The sequence below is a fragment of the Scatophagus argus genome, chromosome 4, assembly GCF_020382885.2.
Source record: "Scatophagus argus isolate fScaArg1 chromosome 4, fScaArg1.pri, whole genome shotgun sequence".
NCBI classification, from domain to species: Eukaryota; Metazoa; Chordata; class Actinopteri; family Scatophagidae; genus Scatophagus; species Scatophagus argus.
This window is the reverse complement of record NC_058496.1, coordinates 22,802,947-22,822,391: the sequence shown is the minus strand read 5'-3', so window position 1 is coordinate 22,822,391 and position 19,445 is coordinate 22,802,947. Positions and strand designations below refer to the sequence as shown.

Genomic DNA, 19,445 nt, shown 5'->3' with positions numbered 1-19,445 from the left:
CATTTCTACCTATTAAAGGGTGTTTTTAGGGACTTCTCCCTTGTGTGACTCTAAGGATAGAGTGCCATATGCTGGACAGATTTTAAAGCACCTTGAGGCAAAGTTGTGATTTGTGATATTGGGTTATATAATTAAAGCTCACTTGACTTAATCTACAGAGTATTTGTGAAAAAAGTGATAAGCTCAAGGATTTCAACCTACAACATGTGAACTTTGCACTGAGGAATGTCCCTTTATGCAAACAAAATTCTGCCTGCACAAATATTTATACCTTTGCAGTAGCCTTTTTGCACTGTGTTTGTACAATTACACTTGAAATTTCTGAGCAAACAGAAACTATTTTCTAATGCAGACCGTGTGGTTACCACTTTTCTACACACCCAGGTTTAACAGAACCTTTTTTTTTCTTCAGAAAATGTCATGGTTTAGCTTGACCTCTTCTCCTAGAGTATAAATTTTGTGTGACCTTAAGAGACAGCAATTGAAATGGATGCCAGTGGTATTTTTATTGCTAATGTTTCTCTAAACTAAGACCACATTTCCCATAAACCCTTCTTCCTGTCTCTCTTGACCCTCTTTGCAGGTAAACTAACTTGCTCTGGGCTGACAGCCCTTCTTCCTGTTTTGTGTCATAAAACGATGCAGCAGATTTTTGTCAAAGGAGGACAGACTGACAGCCGTCTTTGTTGGTTTGTTTGTGTACACTAGCCGCAATTACCTCCAACTCTACTTAAATGATGCAGATCACAGAAAGATCCCTGATTGCTAACTTGATAAACAATAAGTACTGCTCCTATTCAGAATTAACAGCTGGAAGTTAAAGGAATAGTTTAATATTTTGGCTGCAGCATATAGCTTCGTATTGACTGTACAGATAAGAGAGTTGTATTGATCTACTCTCCACCAGAAAGCCAATAACTGTTTACAAGAAATGTGAAATGGAAATGTCAGGCGTAAACCTGTAACCTGTCTACATAGCCTACTGTGATAAATTGGTATCAAAGTCCACCTAATTAACAACTAATTATGTTCACCAGTTATTGGCTGATAATCTACCTTTCAGACTGACATGTAAGGATGCATTCTCATTTTACTGCAGCAGTAACTGTAGTAGTGGTAACTGATTTAAGGTAAGCAATACCAGACGTATCCAATGCTATATGATTAACTGTTATTAAGTTAAGGAGGTTTCTCTTCTGTTTCCAACTTATCATACTGGGTGGTTATATCAAAAAGGAAAGGGAGGAGACCATGATACAGTGTTTTGTTAGTGAGCCTGAGGGCGTCAGTAACAGCACACCTCCCTGCTGATGAGACAAGTGCAGATATCAGATTAGAAGGAGGCATGCAATGCCGGTGGTCTTTCTCTGCTACTATACATCCTGTATGAGTGTGTTTGACACCTGCATTGGCCTTCTGCAGGATTGTCCGGTTTCCATGGCAGATGGGTGAAGAAAAGGTTCGGCGCGTCTTTCGGGAAGCGCTGAAAATTTGGAGTGATGTCACCCCGCTTACCTTCACTGAGATCCGCAGTGGGAAGGCTGACATCCGCATCGACTTCACAAGGTGAGAGGACAGAAACGTGGAAAAAACACATTGTTCAAACAAAATTTGAAGGAAATAGAGCCTGAACACATGCAGATACAAGTGGGTATTACAAAGGGGATTCATTTGTTTTGTAGCAAAAGAAGAAGAACAATATCCTAATACTTTTAGCCATGCTAGCAGCCATTTTGACCCAGACTGGAATCTAACTTTTTTATTTGGATGATTTGCCATGAAATTAGTTTCAGACATTCAAGAGGAATTTTTAATAACCAGTTGTAAATAATCAGCTGGCCACAATTGAAATGTGTTCAATACATTGGTTTACAACCAAATACCTGCAAAAATAACGGCATTCCCATCAGCCTTAGCTGCAGCATTTGCTTCTAGATTACCAATGTGAGCACGCTAATGTGCTGAACTAAGATGGTGAATAAGTAAATACACTAGATAAATAGCAACATGCTCAAGCCTCATTGTTGTAACACTTTATCAAAAAACTTAAAACACTGGCCAATGCACACTGAGTATGATGTGTCAGAACATCAGAGCACATTGTTTTCTATTTAAGCATGGTGGTTTCTTGACAAATACACCAGGATAAACTACTGGCTTGTTTTCCAGTGTTGACAAGCTGCTTTATCACATTTGCTCCTTAGAGAAGACTTTGAGCTTCAAGTTAGCTAAATGCTAACAAGCTCAAAATGACAATTCTAACATGTTGGTGTTCAGCAGGACCGGTAGTACATGTTTCATTCTTGACAAAAATCAATATGGGGGTGTATCTAAATGAAATCTAAATCTAAGAGGATCACCAAAATAATCAGGATTTGTTGTTGTTTACACACCTGTAAAGTGTCTTGAGATAACTGTGTTATGAATTGGCACTTTAAATAAAATTGAATTGAATTGAATTGAATTGAGGATATATCATCTGGGAAAAAAGAATGTCTGTATAAAATGAAATTGCAGGCCATAGTTGTTGAAATATTAATAGGGCCACGCAGCTAGGTATCTAAAATGATGTAGATATCGTTGCTCCTATTTGGCTAAAGGAAATTAAGTTATGAACAAGACAAGACTGTAAATAATTATCAGTTTCTTGACAAGCTGTTGATTGTTTTCTGGATTCAAATTTTCAAATTTCAAAATCAACTTTAAGGATAAACTGTCCAAAACTTAAAGGTATGTAAGTAAGTAAATCAGAGAAAAGCTGAAACAAGAAAATGTTGACATTTTTGCATGAAAAATTACTAAAACAATCACTTCATTATTAAAATAGTTAACACTTAATTTTCTGTTGAGCAACTAATCAAGGAATCAGCTAATTGTTTCAGCAGTAAACAGAACATCTGATTAAAAACTTTTGACTTTTGAAGAAATAGAGCTGCATGAAACATAATGATGATGTTGTTTATTTGACACTTTTTGAATGTCTTGATGACTGAGCCTTATGCTTCTCTCTTCACTCATCTGTATTCACCACATTCACTATATTTTCAATCTGTTTATGAGTTTAGGCTGGCAGAATCAGACCAGTTGAAATCAGATTTTGACAAACATCTTTTTTTACAAAGAGAGCTACCAAGAATCAAGAGATAGTAGAGCAAGGAGGGACAAGCAGATACAGACTAGATGCAAACTATAGTTTTATAGGGGATCTGTGTCGTCTCTGAAATGACTCATTCTCTTTCATGTTGCTTGGCTTGTTGTTCCTGCAGCGATTTCTTGTTTTTCCCCTTCTGAATCATCGTTTTGATTCAAGCTTGCTGTTTGTCATGTCACAGCAGCCTTTGTCTGCCCTGTGAGACAAGTATACCTTGGAAACTTGTTTAATTTTGACAGGAATAAGGATTTACGGATCTCATCACTGTTGTGAACTTTTACAGTTCACACAGAGTAACCGTGCTCAGCCTTCACATGCATATCTCATCTAACGATAAGGACACTGACAAATATGGTGGGGAACATAGAAATGCTAGGTGAGGGAAACATGGAATGGACAAACATTTACCACAAATGTGTGGCAAAACCCAAAGAAGTGAGAAATCACAGGAACTGAGAAATAAAATTAGCTTGAGATATATAGATAAAGACAAATATCAGAAATAATAATCTCACTCTGATATTCTTCAGAGTGAAATCATTTTTTTTTTTTTGTTTTCTGAATATTTGGGGAGTTTGTCCATCATTGCATAGACAAAACAAGCTTTTTCAATATGAAGTTCTGATTCTGGATTCGGGTTCTGGTCAGTTGCGATGAGTAGTTCTCAACTTTCAGATACTGTTTTGAAAAGCTGAAAAGCCTTCAGAATTACGTTAATGTTCATGAGAGTTTTTGATTTACTGACCTGTAGGTACTGGCATGGAGACAACCTTCCCTTTGACGGCCCGGGTGGGATTCTTGCTCACGCTTTCTTCCCCAAAACACACAGACAAGGCGACATTCATTTTGACTATGATGAGTCATGGACTCTTGGAAACCACATGGGTGAGTGTTTGGCTAAGAGGGTAGAAACAAAGAGAACAGTTTTTAGTCAACAATTTTTTTCTCAGGTCATCTAAGATTTCCCTGTTTGTCTTCATTTGTGTTGCTTTTAGTAGAACAAAAATACTACAAAATAAACTGAAGGAAATAACAGAACAGACCGGGTCACAGGGCAATAGCTATGAGAAGAGAATTATGAATATTACATATAAACGTGTGCAAAAAAATTACTTAGTACTACAACAATTATAATCTTTCAACATATCTTGGATGCAAAATAATCTCACCAGTCTTTATCAAGGCATGACAGGGAAACAGATGAAGGAGAGCAGATATGGAAGCAGTGAGGTACTTTTTTATGACTCTTGGTTGACACTGTATCGTCTCAGGTAGCAAGATCACCACCGTCTGCCACAGTAAGCAGGTCATAACAAATGCCTAAAACTATTTTCAGACACCACTTGAACCAGGTGTGGTTTTGCATCATCTGAGGTTTGTCTACTGCCCTTGCAGGCACAGACCTTCTCCAGGTTGCTGCCCATGAGTTCGGGCATGTCCTGGGCCTGCAGCACTCCCGTGTGCCGGGAGCCATCATGTCCGCATACTACTCCTTCTCCTACCCGCCAAGGCTGAGCGAGGATGACAAGAAAGGCATCCAGCACCTGTATGGCACTCCCCCACAAGTCCTGCCCTCATCGCCCCCCCCACCTCCACCTCCATCAAACCCAGAGACCAATGAGATTGTCACCAATGTGAGTGGAACTGATGCAGCACTTAAAGAACCAATCAAGGGTATTCCCATCAGCCTCAGGTGTAGTTTGTGCTTAGTGTTGAGTGGTAGTAACTGTTATCATGCTAACATGCTAATCTGAGATGGTAAATATGGCAAACTTGACAAAATACAGCATGATAGCATTTTATTTGTCAGCATGTTAATGTTAGGATTTAGGTCAAAAAATGCCTAATTACAGCAGTGGCTGTAGACACTTGTCGTGTTCTTATTCCAACTGAAAGACCTAAACCAACAATTTGTTAATCTCTCTCCCAGCACTTTATGACTTCCTGTTGGTGAACCAACTGTGGATGTAAATAAATAAAAATAAAAAAAAACACCTCACAAATATACAGTAAACCAATTTTTGGACAGGCCCAGTAATTTCCTGAAACACAGTCGCTAGTTTTTAACAAACAAATAGCTAAAAAGAACACAGTATTAGTGTATTTGTATTTGAATTCTCAGCTCTAGTGAGGATTTGGGGCAGCAGGATTTGGAGTGTGTGTGGGAGTCAAAACTACAGTGTGACAACATCAGATCGCAAATAAGATACAGTACAGTATACAGTACTTGCTTGTTAAATCAATTCAGTTTTATGGTATTTGTTGACAGGAAGAAAAATAAATAACTCCAGCCTTTTCCTGAAAGAGGCATTGGTTTCTGTGGTTATAACCACAGAAAAAGATAAAAAGAGAAAATATCTTTGAAAAAACGCCACATCATACAAAAGTGTATTTATGAACCATGGATGATAAATGAGGACTTAAGAGAAAACTCATTTTTTCTCACAGTGGAAAAAGGTTTCCAGTTAAGATTAAATTCTCTTGCAAAGCTTGTAAATGAGAGGTTTTTCACTGGACCGTAAGAAGCACAAATACCCTCTCTACTTGACTTTGAGACTTTTTCAGACAACAAAACGGCTACTTAACACTTCATCCCGCTGCAATAAAAACAGCGCTTGTTAGAAACGTAACATTAATGTGTGGAAATGAACAAGTGATCTGTGTTATTTCCAGCCCGACGCCTGCCAGACTGACTTTGATGCTGTGTCTATGATCCGAGGTGAGCTGTTCTTCTTTAAGTCAGGCTATGTTTGGCGGATCAGGGACGGGCATCTGGAGAGTGGTTACCCAGCGCTGGCGTCCCGTCACTGGAAGGGGATTCCCGACAACATTGACGCTGCCTTTGAAGACAAGTCAGGGAATATTTGGTTCTTTCAAGGTGGGCAGTGAGGTTTGAGCTGCTGTTTTGTGGTTTATGGTTTTTTTGTGAGCACAGGATCATCAAGTATCATGCACTTTTAGGCAAGTTTACACAGCTGTAAAATGTTAATTAACACAGAGCTGTGAAATTATTGCAATGAAGTTTTTTTATGTCATTTGTTCCATTAGATGTGGGTGGTTAAGTTAGTATGTGAGATAGTGTTTCAACCGATTCTCAGTTACATATAACTGTTCGCTATCCAAAGGCTGAAGCAATCAAAAAAAAATATTTAACATTAATTTATTACTGTTTTGTTTCATCAGCAGAGACCATAGCCAAATCTCCAAACTTCCTTCCAGCTAACTGTTGATGTTCAGCTCAAAACACGACATACTGTTCAAAACATCAGGAGTCACCTGCAAGCAAATAAAGTTTGGGTGCTTAAGTGTTATAACAGAAACACTTAATTGTATCTTTAAAGAACTTGTGAGCTAGCTAACCACTGTATCTGGTCTGCTGTTCTTGCTGCCTCCTGATAGTGATGTTTGAAAAGTGCACTAGGTAACATAAGTGGTAGTAGTTAACATGTCAACATAAACATCAGCTATGTAATTACTGAGCTAGTTTTGTTTTATTGGGGCTGGTATGTAAATTTTAAACATTTTATTTCATCTAACTAATTTATGTAATCATTAAACAACACAAAGTTAACTCAAACAATACTGCAATTACTAAACAACAAAGCTACAAGTCAGTGTGTACAATAGCATCAGTTTAGGCAAAAAATTATGAGTGAGAAATTTGGAACTAAGCAAGACCTGAATCCACTGCTCACCATCTTCCTCGACAGGTGAGAACTACTGGGTGTTTGATGCTGAGAGGCAGATCAGAGGGCCGGAGTTCATCAGGAGTTTGGGTCTGTCAGTGTCCGGGATCCAGGCAGCACTGCGCTGGGGCCATGACTCCAACTACAATACCTACTTCTTCAAGTCTGGAAGCTACTGGAGGTTCAGCCCCCGTGAGAATCAAGTTGAGTCCATCTACCCACGCAGCATGCAGGACTGGAGCGGCATCCCCGATGATGTGGATGCTGCTTTCAGGGACATCTACGGTACAGTTAAAAAAAAACTCAACAAGTTTACATTGACTTCCTGTTTAGGGTTTAAAGGTTACCTTGGTCACTTATTTGCATAAGCTACTGCTCAACAAAATGTCCACAAACAGTGCATTTCTGACCTGATGTTGTTTTTACAACTATCTTGTCATTCTAAAATGTTACTACAATTTATCACAATTTGTTTTTTATCTTTCAGGCTATGCTCACTTTATTCGTGGACGGCAGTACTGGAAATTTGATCCAGTTGGCATGAACTCTTTGGAGGGTTACCCTCGCTACATCGGCGTGGATTTTTTTGGCTGTAGAAGCATGTGAGTCTTTAACCTGTGAAGAACAGATGTTTTTCTGGCAATGAAGAGGGTTTTTTTTTTTTTTTTTAAGCAGAGACGTTTGTATGTTCAAGGAGATGAAACAGGCTCCTTTAAATCTGGTATGCTTCACTCCACTTCACTTCATTGACACTCAGATCAGTTACACCTTCTTCTCAGGGAAACCAAGGTATGTTTCCTCAGACTTGGCACATCCTGTGCAGCTATACACATACTGATTTTGCACATTTGTCACCTTATGGCAGAGATCTGGGTCCTGTATTAATGATGTGTAAGTGCTAATGTAAACTTCACCATTCTTAACTCCCATATTTCAGACTGACATTGAGATTTTCGGTTTATTGCGGACTGTCTTACGTCCTATAATGGATGTTTTCTATTTTAGTTGTTTTTATTTTTTATCACTGATGGACTTGCTGATCCTCAGGTGTTTAAAGAGTGACATCAGGAGTTGCAAAAGATTGATTGCGAGCTGCCATGGACACGAGCAAAAGTCTGCTTTTGTTTTAATGCTGTAACTTTAAACCCAAAAATGATGGTAAACATAATTTTCAGTTACACCTTGCTATTTTAAGGATGTATTCACGCATGTATTTGATTTTTCTGCCAACCAAACTTAAACTGACCATGACTCAGAGCAATTCACATTGTTTGTTGCTCTTTTATTATACAGCATTTTGGAAACCTGTCATAACACACATAAAGATTCGGACACAGTAACTTTGACCAAGCATTATGGACTTATGTGCATCTGTCTCTTCATAAGGTGAATGGCTCCTGCTCAGCCTTAAAAGCCTTTAGGGACTTATAGTAAAAATTATATTTAGTAAATATTATATTTAGAATTATAGTAAAATAGTAAAATAGGTATTGAATTTCCCTCAGGATCAATAAAGTATCTATCTATCTATCTATCTAAATAAATAAAATCAAATTAAGGTGATTACGTTCCACTATGTTGTTAGATAAACAGAGGAAGAAGATTACTTAAGCATTTGCCACCACTTTGCATCTTTTCATTTGCTGAGAGATGTTTTAGTCACAAACTTAATGTGCTTCATGTCTTATTCACTGACTCTAGATAAACCAACTCTTCAATATTTTGCCTGACAGAATAAATTTAGGGCAAATAAATGCTGGTATTCTTTCCAAGGAGGAGGCCATTTATCCAGTTCCTTCTAAACGTGAAGTCTCAGTCTATGTAAAGGAGTTAGGGACTGGTGGTGATGTTCTGTCATTACTGAGGGTGCCAGTGTGTTTTAAATGGCTCACCTGTTTCTAAGATAAAGTTTAGAGTTAAGATAGAGTAGAGTTTATGTATTTTGCAGTGTACAAGCAGGGATGTGATGCTTCCCCCTGCTGTTGTGATTTAGACTATACACAGCTGACATAAGTCAAATTAAAATACATTTTTTCTCAAGTAGCTTTTCGATATTATGTTACCTACTTTTCTTCACAGGTAAAGTTAAACAATATCTGCGTTTCGGGAAATTATTCATTCATATGGGAAGAAAAGTTGTTAACATCACAGTATGTCATGCTTTGATGTCACTCTTTTAATATGAGGGTCTGAAGCTCTTGTCAGTAATCACTCATCAGTCTGCAGGCCACTGAGGCAGTAAAAAGCTTTAGGGCGCCATCTAGAGTGCAACACTGTTATTGCAGGACAAGTGTAATATGTCTTCAGAGAATGTCATGATATTTTGTGAAGAAGTCATTTCTTACTTGCATAATCTGGTGCTCTATTCAGGCTCTATTCAGTGTGACACATTCAGGGACAGCAGCTGCTGCATGGATCAGCGGTTATTAACATGGTCAGTCAATTACTCCCAAAAACAAACTGAAGCTTTAACTTTGACCCTGTTTTTACCTCTCAGGCCATTTTTCTAATTTACCAGCTGAAGCTTGAGTTTTGCGAGAAGTTATCACATAGATCAATGGCAGTGGTGGAAAATACATTTACTCAAATAGAATTTTGAGGTATTTGGGTATTTACATTTTCTTGTAGTTTCTCATCCACTATATTTCAGAGGTAAATGTTTTTCTATTACTCCACTACATTTATTAGATTGCATTGTAGTTATGCAAAACTTTTAAGATTCAAAATTCACATTAAAAACATGAACACTAATTACTAAAATCTTAAAAATCTACATTATTGTTGCGGTTAGTATACCAAAATCAACATTCTTTACCAGAAGTGACATATTACATGTAACATCAACATCAGCTGATTTGAGACTTTGAAAATATTTTGATACTTTGAAATCGAAATGGTTTCTCTCACATGGAACATATTTTTATTTTCTGAGAGTTTTCTGGAGCTGTTTGTCTGGTATCCACAAATTACTTTGATGCTTTCCAAGGTTGAGCAGCTGCTCCATTTTCTCTGTGCAGTGCATTATGGGAGAATAGTTAGCATCAACAGCAAACTTAATTTGAATTTGACCATATAATTTATTTTGTGTACTTTTCAGTGTGCACAGACTACAGAGAAGCAGTATGAGTTCTAGATTTGGGTTTGTGACAGCTTACAAAAATCTAAGTTGTTTGAGGCTTGAAGAGGTCAAATGATCCAATAGTTCACAATCAAAAAAATCCATAGAACTAATGCACTTTTTTTTTTTTTTTTTTTCCCCCATTTATCCATTCCCAGACCCCCAGTTATCTTGTGGTCATTTGGAGGGACCTGTCCCCTAAACCTCCTAAATGTGTATAAAGTAGTTAGAACTAACTCCACCTCAAGCAGCTACAATAGTATAATGCTGCTTACACAATGATACATCAGTATTAATAATCTAACAAAGTTATATATGATAACACATATGGAAACATAATTCGTGCACATAGTTCTGTACTTTTACACAATTAGAATTTTGAATTTTTACTTAAGCAAAGGATTTGAATGCTTCTTCCATCACTGCTGGATACTGAAAGGATCTCATGGGTGCAATAAAACCTCATGGAACAACCTCTTTTAGGGTCATGCTCCTAGTCTGAGACGTGCTGATTCAGCTAATGTGACATTACCTCTGCTTTGTCCCTGGTTGTAGCACTTGAAATGTGAAGGTTCAGTGCAAACTGTGGCATTCATCATGTTAGTTTTTCAGTGCAGGACACTGACGAGTCTTTACAGTTTTCATCATTCAGACTTTGTTGTTTCTTTATAGCCTGTTTGTTGTTAATGTTGTTTGAATCATTTCTACAACCCATTTCAAGTGTTAATCAGTGAACTCTGCTTTTAAAAACTATTTATAGGCAAAAAAAAGCTTAGCAAACAGTTGTTGTACATACATGTCTTGGATTTTTTTTTTTTTTTTACTCATATGTAGCCTATAGTCTGTACATTGAAATGTATGAACTGCATACTGTTTACTTTCTAATAAACTGTAACCTTTTTTATCAAACTCTGCTGCCTCTGGAGATATTAAAGCTAATTCATCATGTAAAATGATGTGATGTGTGGGAAATTTTAATGAAGACATACTCATTAGTTCTCATTTTTTATATCTAAATGTAATTGTTTGGACCAACTTATCACACTTCAGTTTTTGTGCAGAATATAAGAAAATCATGCATGTTCAAAAAAGACTAGCCAGGAAGCATTTGTACTCATTCAACTGGCTGAAAGACAAATAAGTTCATTTTCTAGCCAATTTGAGTAATAAAATAAAATTTGACAGAAAAAACTTTGAAAATCTTTGAGCAATGAGTGATACAAGATAGTGTCTTAAATTATGAGTTAAGAGTAATTTCTACGTCAAATCTTTCAAAAATTTTGAATTTTGTGAGGAAATTCTTCGTCACAGTATTTGTTTCAATAATGGCTGCCTTATTTTTTACAATAATTTTATTTTAATCATTTATTTTTTGTTGTGCAATTATTACGATCTAATTTTTCTTTCATTCTTTTATTTATTTTACCATCTAAATTCCACTCACATTTTTAGGATCTGTTTTAAGCAAGACTGAAAATGTAACACTGGGATTTAATGTGAATATGTCAGAAAAAGAAAGTAACATAAATGTCATTTCTGCATCTGTACTCCAATTTGTCTCTGTAATGGGTTAAAAGTTTAGTGTGTATGGGGTGGATGGTGTTAATTGATGAGTGAATCTGATTGGTTGGTGTGGTGAGGGGGCAGGGCCTATGCTGTTCATTGAGTAAGTAAATCATGGTTGACAGTGAGGCAGCAGCAGTGGCAGCAATGATGGCTCACAGCTTCACTCAGGAGTATTTCCAGATTCCCGTGGTGACTCGAGCGTACACAACTGCCTGCGTCCTCACCACTGCTGCTGTGGTAAGAAGCAAAAACTAAAACTCAGTAACAATGAAGATACAACAGAGTTTTAACTCTAACTTCCAGGACTTATTCAGAGAGGAAACAATTATTTAGACTGAGTGTAGAAAGAAAACATTGATTTAACTTTTTCTCTTAAAATTCACAATCAGGCTACTTATTATGAACTGAATAATGAACTTTTAATTAAGTATGTTGATTTTTAAAGTAGACATAGCTTTTACATTAACAGAATTAATTCAAGTTGTTCTCTAATGCTTTCAAAATCTCAGATTACTTAATGAACACTGAGCAACAAACAGTTTTGGTCAGGTGTTGGTTTTCCATGTTTTTTGAGAAAGTAAAGATGTCAACCAAAAAAGGAAAAAAACATCTGAAATAGTTTCAGTATCTTAACATGTTTAATGTTCCTCAGACCTTTTGAAATGATATAAACTGCTAAACTGTTTTGAGTTAACTCTTTGAGATGTATGACAGATTTAACTTAAAGGAAGTTCCAATCAAGTAATAGTAAAGTAGTGACAAGTAAAGCGTCAGCAAAGTGTCAGTAAAGTAGAAGTCATTGAAGTAGCTGATATGTCAGTTGAAGCTTTATTACTGAGCTGAGCTGAGCTGTTAGTGGAAGTCTAAACACTGAGTAAAGCTGAATGAATGTAGTTGACCTGTTAGATGAAGAATAAAAATCAGTGGAAGTGGAAGTCCTGTATCATTGACACAGTTGAAAGGTTTGCTATGTAGTGGGTGAAAGCAGTTGAAGTGTGTAATATGTAAACAAAAAACTAGTTGAAGTTGTAGTTAAAGTGTAAACTTTAAAAGTAGCTGAGCTGTTGGTTGAAGAAGAAGAGATAAACACAGTTGAGGTGAAGTCCTTAAAATAGCTGAGCTGTGATGAGGTGTCATCACTTAGTTTAGAACTGTTTTAAGCTGTTGCAGTGTTATCGGTTCAAGTGAAGACCTGGAGATAATCGCGATGTCTGCACATGCAGTTGACATGTCAGCAATGACATCAGACAAAATGTTAGCTGAAGTGCAAACTAATGGTTGTTGACCTGTTAGTTAAAGTATAAAAGATGATAGTAGTTGAAATGTCAGTAGACATGTAGTGGGTGGCAGCGCTGGAAGTGGCCGTGAAAAGTTTGAAAAGTGAAAGTGTAAGTGAAGAGAAAGATGGAAGTAGGGTTATCACTGAGTGCAGCTAAAGTAGAGGTGCTAGATGTGCTTTACACATTGTCATCACTGAAATAGTGGTTGACGTGTAATAGGTTAAAACAACTGAAGTGAAAGATAAAATGTGACTGACTAAAGAAGTTTTGTAGTTGTAGCATAAACTCTGTAGTAGATGTACTGTCAGATGAGAGGTAAAAGATGAGAACAGCTGTAACATCAGTAGATATGTAATGGGTCATAGGTGAAAGCAAATGACTCACAAAAAAGCACTGGAAATTTTATTTCTCTAAAATGTTGTAGTGTTCACTCTGGAAAAAACAGTGACAGTGTGAGGATAGGAGATAAATGCAATTGAATTCTTAGTTGAGGCAAAAGTTTCACTTTTTCAATTATTATTATTTCAATTATATTCCTCTCACCAATATGAATAAATTATATCTGGCAATGCAATGGTAGCATTTGAACTCCACCAATTAGCATCTATAAGAAGCACATGAATGCAAATGTTTTATAATACTCTATAATGTAATTATACACAGTTATAGGACATTTTGTAATGTTTATTAATGTGCAGTATTTGTCAACACATTATAACTTCTCTTATGAAAACAACTATTAGTACTGCATTTTACAGTACTGTCATTCATAATCTGTTTAGACTCCAGTCTCCAGGCATGCCCACACGAGCTATAGTTGTTGACAAATACATTTCAAACACCTGAAATGCCCATGTGTTAAATGATTATAATCAAATAATAATAAAGATTTTATTGCTACTATTTATTTCTGTTTTTTGTTTGTTTTTTTTTTTAAGCAACTTGAGGTTATCACCCCCTTTCAGCTCTACTTTAATCCAGAACTGATCATCAAAAGATACCAGGTAACATGAACTGTTAAATTCATTTAAAACATGCCTATACGGTATGTTGTTCCTCAGTTTTTTCTTTCTTTCTCTCAGATATGGCGCCTGATCTCCAGCTTCCTCTTCTTTGGTTCTCTGGGATTCAGTTTTATGTTCAACATCATCTTTCTGTATCTTTTACCACAGTGTTTGCTCAGGTAAAAACAGAACAAATATCTCAGTTTATCTATAAAAATAATATTCATGAATTCTAACAGAAGCATTAGTATTTTCATCAGGGGATGAAAACATGGTGGTGCAGTGGTTAGCACTGTCACTTCATAGCAAGAGGGTTCCAGGTTCGAATCCCGGTCTGGGCCCTTCTATGTGGAGTTTGCATGTTCTCCCTGTGCCTGCGTGGGTTTTCTCCGGGTACTCCGGCTTCCTCCCACAATACCAAAAACATTAGCACATTAGGTTAATTGGCTACTCTACATTGCCCCTAGGTGTGAGTGTGAGAGTGTGTGGTTGTTTGTCTTTGTGTGTTGGCCCTGTGATTGACTGGCAACCAGTCCAGGGTGAACCCCGCCTCTCGCCCGTAGTCAGCTGGGATAGGCTCCAGCTCCCCCGCAACCCTGACGGATAAGCGGTATAGAAAATGGATGGATGGATGAAATCTGCAGCAGAGACCTTAACTATGTTAAGTTACCGATACTGCCGGATGCTGGAAGAAGGCTCTTTCCAGGGAAGGACAGCAGATTTTGTTTTCATGTTCCTGTTTGGAGGAAGCGTGATAACTGTATCCTTTTATATGCTAAGCAAAACAGTGTGAATCCCTAGGTTTTATAGTGCTGTCATGACATATTCATGACAGGGTCAGTTTAGACAAATGAAGACATGACAAAGACAAGACAAGATCTTTTTTAGGTTATTTTGAGGATTCTGCTACATGCTGAGGGTTGATTGTTTTTAGTTTGATTCCCAAATTAGGATATGGCCACATAACCACATAAAGCCAGCAGAAGAGGAAGGACACTGAAAGTAAAACTTAACTAAACTGTTATATTGCTTGTTTTTGGATTAGTATTAGCGCTGCAACCAGGGCCGGTTCTAGGCAGGCATATATGAGGGGGCACTCAGAAATATGAAGGGGGCAGCATGCGTACACATCATGCTCCAGCACTTTTTCCCCCTGTGCTTATAGTAACAGTGTTTTCTTCACTGAATTGGGTTGTTAACTATGTGTCCAACCCCAACCTGGAGAAGTGGACTGCACTTTGTCAGGCCTCTACCTCCAGACCCGTCCAACTTGGGTGTCCCACCTGAAGACTAAGCTCCTGCTTTGCCATGGTCGTGTGCGGTACCAGGCAGGACTGAATGATCTTAATGTTGTACCAAATGCTACCCAGTATTGGCTGAGATGGTGCATTGCCATTTAAGTCATTGGGTAGCTGAGCAGGCTGCTTTGGGGCAGCACTTGTTGGGGAAGGTACAGGAGAAGCAGTGCTTGCTGATGCTAAAGTAGTAGTTATGCTAGCTGCTGTCTCTGATGTACTAGCAGCAGCATCATTGCTACTACTATCAATACAGGCAGGAGCAGCACTGCACTTTTTAAAAGCTCTGGAAAACGGATGCATTACATAGCATTAACTTTCTCTTTGTGAGCTGCTGAAACCTGGAGAGGAAAATAAGTAAGCTGGCTTTGTAAAAACCTCTGTGATTATTTGAAACAAAACAGTGCAGAACTACAGCCCGGTGTGCCTGAGAAAACGCTGCTGCTTCTGCTACGTTCCATTACACTCGGAACTTGGAAAGATCTGGGTCAGAAATTCCGACTTCCGAGGTAAATGTCTTTCACTGGGCAACCTCGGAAAACGTGACTGGCCACAGTAAGTTGACGTTTGTTTGGATGTCTTTCGAGCATTTAAAATACTTCTAAGGAAGTACATCAGCTACTTAAGAGGAGAGAGAAAAAGAGAAAAAAGTATGTCATGTTACAATGTGGACACCTGCGGCTTATAGTCAAGTGCGGCCTATATATGTACAAATATTTTTTTCTTTTTAAATCTGGTGCGTTCGGCTTATACTCAGGTGCGTTCTGTAAATGTTTATTTCCTGATTAAACAGTTAGCTATCTTTACGACTGACATCAACAAGAGAGAAAGCTTGTCACTAATGAGTTGGTGCAGGTTTTGCTGTCTAGTTTTATGTTACACACCACAGCAGTTTACTATGAAGCCTCAATTTGATCCTCTCCCATTTTCCCTGGTAAAAAATTAAAATTTACTCTGGCCCAACCCTAATTTTTGTCAATCCCAACTTTTAAGCCTTTACATTTTCATTTCTGGTCAGAAATGGGCTTCTGTATACTATGCATGAGATAAGAGAAAAGATATTTCATTTGCCATTTCATTTTGGTGTTTCATTTTCGTTTAACCTGAAGGCCAGCAGCTGTTGGGTGTGTTTGCCAATGTCTTCTTCCTGGGTCAAGCCTTCATCATTATGCTGGTGTATGTGTGGAGTAGAAGACATCCCCTCATACGAATGAACTTCTTTGGCCTCCTGAGCTTTCAGGCCCCATTTCTCCCCTGGGTGCTCATGGGATTTTCGCTGCTGCTCGGAAACTCCATTGTGGTCGACCTCCTGGGTATAAAAACATTTCACCAAAAAAACATCCTCAACACCTGATGTAACCAGACCTTGTTCTTTTAATGTAGGATGAAAATCTGCTCAGGAATATGGCTGATATTACACAGAGTTCAAGAAAGCACAGTAGACCAGAACATAAAATATAAAAACATGAGACCTGCAACATAAACATTTTCAAGTAGCCTAAATCAGATCAGATACTTAAAAACTGATCCTGAGTCTTACTTGTTACTTCCGGTCTGTGACTCTCAGCTCCAAGGCCATTGGTTCCTACTGAAGATGTATACACTACATAGATAAAAGTACTGGGACACATGACCATTACACCAACAGGGACTTTAATGACATCACATTCTAAATACACAGAGAACATTGCAGCTATAACAGCTCCCATTCTTCTGGGAAGATTTTGGAGTGTTTCTGTGGGTATTTTTGCCCATTCATGCAGTAGAGCAATAGTGAGGTCAGACACTGATGTTGGACAAAAAGACCTGGTTCACAATCTCTGTTCCAGTTCATCCCAAAGGTGTTGGATGGGGTTGAGGTCAGGGCTCTGTGTGGACCAGTCAAGTTTGTCCACACCAAACTCATCCAGCCATGTCTTTATGGACTTTGCTTTGTGCACTGGGACACAGTCATGCTGGAATAGAAAAGGACCTTCCCCAAACTGTTGACACAAAGTTGGAAGCATAGCATCGTCCAAAATGTCTTGGTATGCTGAAACATCCATGCCAAACCCGAATTCAATAATAAAGAGGTGTGGTCGAATACTTTTGTCCATATAGTGCACATCAGGCTTTGGTACACACACAGTACTTGTTAGAAGGATATGACTTTTTGAGGAAGAATATGAAATGTGATCTTTCCTTTGCGTGCATTAATCCACTGAAGCCATCTAGCAAAATCAATCAGCTGTCGGATGTAACATGAGTTCCGTCCCTTCTCAGGTATCAGTGTTGGTCACATGTACTACTTCCTGGAAGATGTGTTTCCAAACCAGCCAGGGGGAAAGAAGCTGCTGATGACACCAGGGCTTTTGTAAGTGTCCAGTAAATGGTAATGTCTGCATTTGCGATCACTTCAGACAAAAAGGGGGGAAATAACATCAATTAGAAAAAGAAAAAGATTTTACACTTAAATCAGGTGCCTGTTTCACATAAGTGATATGCTAGTTCTGTTTAGTTACAGATAGCATGACATTTCACAAATGTTAGTATAAAGAAAATATGTCTTTGTCTTATTAAAAAAAAATCAGGAGTAGTCCGGTTCTTCCCTTATAGGAGGACCATGTTTGACAGGCCGGAGAACCCAGACTACCGCTCCCTCTATGAAGAGCAGCGGGTTGGAGAACTGCAGCAGGACGACTAACAGCACCCAGACCCCCAAAATCAAGAGAAACCAGTGTGGAGTCCAGTGTCCTTACAGAGGAAAGTTGATGTGAAGGACTGACCTTTTCTAATGACATGACAGTCAGTGTGTTTATTTTAACCATGCAACATTCATTTGATAACACAGGAGGACAGAAATGGCTTTGGTTATCTACTAAGAAGGCTGTGCTCTATGTACAGTGCATCCAGAAAGTATTCACTCCGCTTCGCTTTTTGCACATTTTGTTATGTTACAGTCTCATTCCAACATAGATTAAATTCATTTTCCCCCTCAAAATTCTACAAAAAATAACCCATAATGACAAAGTGAAACAAGTTTGCTTGAATTCTTTTGCAAATTTATTAAAAATAAAAAACAAAAATATAACATGTACATAAGTATTCACACCCTGTGATCAATACTTTGCTGAAGCCCCTTTGGCAGCAATTATAGCCTCAACTCGTTTTGAGTATGATCCTATAAGCTTGGCACACTTATTTTTGGGCAGTGTCTCCCACTTTTCAATGCAGAACCTCTCAAGCTCCATCAGGTTGGATGGGGAGCGTCGGTGCATAGCCATTTTCAGATCTCTCCAGAGATGCTCAATAGGGCTCAAGTCTGGACTCTGGCTGGGCCACTCAAGGACATTCACAAAGTTTATATAGACAGGTGTGTGCCTTCCCAAATCATGCCCAATCAACTGAATTTACCACAGTTGAACTCAACTCAAGTTGCAGAAACCTCTGAAGGAAACAGGATCAAGACTGAGCAAGACTGACTGTAAACAGAAACTATGCTTGTTTACAACTAAAGTTAAGGTCCATTTGCTGGCTTTGTTTGAGCTTTCAATCTCATGGTCTTTATCAGAGGTTGTCAAGTAGCAGGCGATTGCATACGTACAAAGGGAAATAATAACCCCTGATTCAGAAGAACTTGAGATGTGAGGGATGCATCAGAAGCTGGTTAGTGGACTATTAGGTGAGATTCTTCTGTCACATGCACTGTTTAATGACAGAAATTATGTTAAAGACCAAAAGCAAGTTTAGAAAAGTTTCCTGAACTAGAGGCAAGAAGACAGAGACACTGATTCATTAAACCTCCGTTTACAAAGCTGTAAACTAACATCCTGGGAAAACACACTCCAACTGTGTAAAAGAAGTAAATACAGTTACAGAGTGCCATAGCTTGGCTTCTCTAGTATTAATTTGATCAGATAAGTAAAACCTGGTTTTTGTGTTGTTTGGGAAGAACTGAAAAGAGTAGGACTAACCCATAACTCTCTCCTCTGCTGTTGTGTCACTGCTGCTGATTCACAGAAGTGCCAACAGCCTGAAATCCCAACAGCCCTGTCTGCACACTCTGCACTTTCACCTACTGCCTTTGTGAATCAAACACAGGGGACAAAATGGAAAATGCTTAGCACAACAAAACGCCAAAAAGTCTGTGGTGACCTAACAACAATATGCATACTTCATCATCCCTTATAATGCAGCATTGCTCATAAATATTAGTCATAACTGGGCTTACACTCAACAATTCTGTTTCTCCATTTTCTTGTCAGGATGGAGAAGCATATAGAAGGAACATTTACTGTGAAGTTATTATAGCACAGTGAAATCAGTACCTAAAGACCTAAAACTAGGGCTGTGATTTATATTAAAC

General features: G+C 38.1%; 2 protein-coding genes across 3 annotated transcripts in view; both read left to right on the top strand.

Moving 5' to 3' along the window:
- The window catches only part of mmp11a (matrix metallopeptidase 11a), a 28,002-nt gene extending 16,645 nt beyond the window's left edge, over positions 1-11,357 (top strand). The window contains exons 3-8 of the mRNA XM_046385848.1: positions 1,423-1,566; positions 3,903-4,036; positions 4,547-4,785; positions 5,825-6,029; positions 6,862-7,122; positions 7,325-11,357. Coding sequence (XP_046241804.1) covers positions 1,423-1,566; positions 3,903-4,036; positions 4,547-4,785; positions 5,825-6,029; positions 6,862-7,122; positions 7,325-7,443 — 1,102 coding nt within the window. The 3' untranslated portion in view covers positions 7,444-11,357. The remainder of the gene's footprint in view (positions 1-1,422; positions 1,567-3,902; positions 4,037-4,546; positions 4,786-5,824; positions 6,030-6,861; positions 7,123-7,324) is intronic.
- A 274-nt stretch (positions 11,358-11,631) lies between these two features.
- On the top strand, positions 11,632-18,104 carry LOC124057507 (derlin-2-like). 2 transcript variants are annotated; one of them, XM_046385850.1, is made up of 7 exons: positions 11,632-11,758; positions 13,740-13,805; positions 13,884-13,957; positions 14,472-14,565; positions 16,218-16,413; positions 17,363-17,453; positions 17,696-18,104. In XM_046385850.1, the coding sequence occupies exons 1-7, from the start codon at positions 11,633-11,635 to the stop codon at positions 17,781-17,783; spliced, it is 735 nt and encodes a 244-aa protein (XP_046241806.1). In that variant the 5' UTR covers position 11,632; the 3' UTR covers positions 17,784-18,104. The 2 variants fall into 2 exon arrangements, with proteins under 2 accessions (XP_046241806.1, XP_046241805.1); XM_046385849.1 differs by having other exon boundaries at positions 16,215-16,413.
- The last annotated feature ends 1,341 nt before the right edge of the window (positions 18,105-19,445 follow it).

Excerpts from the sequence above, each read along its gene's own strand:
- LOC124057507 (XM_046385849.1), top strand. The coding sequence starts at position 11,633 with ATGGTTGACAGTGAGGCAGCAGCAGTGGCAGCAATGATGGCTCACAGC. Across the intron at positions 13,806-13,883 it reads TGATCATCAAAAGATACCAG|ATATGGCGCCTGATCTCCAG; the intron begins GTAACATGAACT and ends TCTTTCTCTCAG. Across the intron at positions 17,454-17,695 it reads CTGATGACACCAGGGCTTTT|GAGGACCATGTTTGACAGGC; the intron begins GTAAGTGTCCAG and ends CTTCCCTTATAG.